We start from the raw sequence: 3,011 nt of genomic DNA on the forward strand, positions 1-3,011 counted from the left end.
TGACAGGTGGAAAAAGTGTAAAAAAAAAAGTTACAGGTCTCGGAAAATGGTGACAAAAAAACCTTTTTTTTTACAAACTTTTGAACTTTTTTAATCACTAAAATAATAATTTAAATGATAGAAGTTTGGTGTCGCCGTCATTGTACTGACCCGGAGAATCGTGTTACCGGGTCGTTATTACCACACGAGGAACGGCGTAAAAATAAAAGCCAAAAAACATTCAAAACTACAACTAATCCTGCAAAAAACAAGACATGGGAGAAAAGGGGTTAAAGTGATGGCGCATTTAGTCCAGCCTGTGGCGGAACTACAAGTACATGAATGTCCTGTGACAGCGCCCCCTGCCGCACAGGCCTACACATAGGCCGCCAGCCACAACACCGAGCTCCAGTCGCCCCTAGCAACAACAACCAGCCGCGCCCTCCAATCAGCGCTGCGGAGGGCGCCAACGTCACTTCCGGCGGCGCCGCTGGGCTCGGCTATGAGGATCCGTCCGGAGGAAGCGGGGCGGCCATCTTGGATGGTGTAGTAGTAGCGGCAGAGCTGTGGTCGGGGGCGGAATAGACGGCACACGGCGCCCCTGCTCCCAATGTCCATAGGAGTCCGGGGAACGAGGAGGGAGCCGGATACAAGCACAGAGGCGGCACCCGGGAGCCCGCCCCTCCGTGCGGACAGTCCGTGAGCCTCGCCCCGGTGACACTACATCTCCGCTCCGGGCCTCTGTGTGGACATGGAGGAGACCGCGGTGTAATCTCCCGGTGTGGGATGTCCGCACAGGAGGCCGCAGGGTGTGAGCACCGGCTGTGACCGCAGGGACCCGACCCGGCGCTTCTCACCACACAGGGGACAAGGGCAGCAGCAGCGATGTCCACCCGAACCCCGCTCCCCACCGTCAACGAGCGGGACACGGAGAACGTAAGTCACCCCCACTGCCCTGATGGTACAGCCCGCTATATACCCAGGATGTACAGTGTCACTGCCCGGTATATATATATATATATACACTGCCCGGATGGTACAGCCCGCTATATACCCAGGATGTACAGTGTCACTGCCCGGTATATATATATATATATACACTGCCCGGATGGTACAGCCCGCTATATACCCAGGATGTACAGTGTCACTGCCCGGTATATATATATATACACTGCCCGGATGGTACAGCCCGCTATATACCCAGGATGTACAGTGTCACTGCCCGGTATATATATATATATACACTGCCCGGATGGTACAGCCCACTATATACCCAGGATGTACAGTGTCACTGCCCGGTATATATATACACTGCCCGGATGGTACAGCCCGCTGTATACCCAGGATGTACAGTGTCACTGCCCGGTATATATATATATATATACACTGCCCGGATGGTACAGCCCGCTATATACCCAGGATGTACAGTGTCACTGCCCGGTATATATATATATATATACACTGCCCGGATAGTACAGCCCGCTATATACCCAGGATGTACAGTGTCACTGCCCGGTATATATATATATATATATATATATATATATATATACACTGCCCGGATAGTACAGCCCGCTATATACCCAGGATGTACGGTGTCACTGCCCGGTATATATATATACACTGCCCGGATGGTACAGCCCGCTATATACCCAGGATGTACGGTGTCACTGCCCGGTATATATATATATATACACTGCCCGGATAGTACAGCCCGCTATATACCCAGGATGTACGGTGTCACTGCCCGGTATATATATACACTGCCCGGATGGTACAGCCTGCTATATACCCAGGATGTACGGTGTCACTGCCCGGTATATATATACACTGCCCGGATAGTACAGCCCGCTATATACCCAGGATGTACAGTGTCACTGCCCGGTATATATATATACACTGCCCGGATAGTACAGCCCGCTATATACCCAGGATGTACAGTGTCACTGCCCGGTATATATATATACACTGCCCGGATAGTACAGCCCGCTATATACCCAGGATGTACAGTGTCACTGCCCGGATGGTACAGCCCGCTATATACCCAGGATGTACAGTGTCACTGCCCGGATAGTACAGCCCGCTATATACCCAGGATGTACAGTGTCACTGCCCGGTATATATATATACACTGCCCGGATAGTACAGCCCGCTATATACCCAGGATGTACGGTGTCACTGCCCGGTATATATATACACTGCCCGGATGGTACAGCCTGCTATATACCCAGGATGTACGGTGTCACTGCCCGGTATATATATACACTGCCCGGATAGTACAGCCCGCTATATACCCAGGATGTACAGTGTCACTGCCCGGTATATATATATATACACTGCCCGGATAGTACAGCCCGCTATATACCCAGGATGTACAGTGTCACTGCCCGGTGTGTGTGTATATATGTATGTATATATATATATATATATATATATATATATATATATATATATATATATATATATATATATATATATATATATATATATATATATATATATATATATATATATATACACACTGCCCGGATAGTACAGCCCGCTATATACCCAGGATGTACGGTGTCACTGCCCGGTATATATATACACTGCCCGGATGGTACAGCCTGCTATATACCCAGGATGTACGGTGTCACTGCCCGGTATATATATATACACTGCCCGGATAGTACAGCCCGCTATATACCCAGGATGTACAGTGTCACTGCCCGGTGTATATATATATACACTGCCCGGATAGTACAGCCCGCTATATACCCAGGATGTACAGTGTCACTAGCCGGTATATATATATATATGCACTGCCCGGATAGTACAGCCCGCTATATACCCAGGATGTACAGTGTCACTGCCCGGTATATATATATATACACTGCCCGGATAGTACAGCCCGCTATATACCCAGGATGTACAGTGTCACTGCCCGGATAGTACAGCCCGCTATATACCCAGGATGTACAGTGTCACTGCCCGGTGTGTATATATATATATATATGCACTGCCCGGATAGTACAGCCCGCTATATACCCAGG

The 3,011-nt window shown here is 49.0% G+C and overlaps 1 protein-coding gene across 9 annotated transcripts in view; it reads left to right on the top strand.

The window, feature by feature from the left end:
• The first annotated feature begins 461 nt into the window (after nucleotides 1–461).
• MARK3 (microtubule affinity regulating kinase 3) overlaps nucleotides 462–3,011 on the top strand; it is a 56,386-nt gene continuing 53,836 nt past the window's right edge. For 5 of the 9 annotated variants that reach the window (XM_073638596.1, XM_073638597.1, XM_073638599.1 and 2 more), the window contains exon 1: nucleotides 463–915. In XM_073638596.1, coding sequence (XP_073494697.1) covers nucleotides 865–915 — 51 coding nt within the window. In that variant the 5' untranslated portion in view covers nucleotides 463–864. Of the gene's footprint in view, nucleotides 916–3,011 lie in introns of all 9 variants that reach the window. The other 4 variants (XM_073638593.1, XM_073638595.1, XM_073638594.1 and 1 more) reach the window with 2 other exon arrangements.

The sequence above is a fragment of the Phyllobates terribilis genome, unplaced genomic scaffold (genome assembly GCF_046119375.1).
Source record: "Phyllobates terribilis strain yellow unplaced genomic scaffold, ASM4611937v1 Scaffold_7__3_contigs__length_470593459, whole genome shotgun sequence".
Classification (NCBI taxonomy): Eukaryota; Metazoa; Chordata; class Amphibia; order Anura; family Dendrobatidae; genus Phyllobates; species Phyllobates terribilis.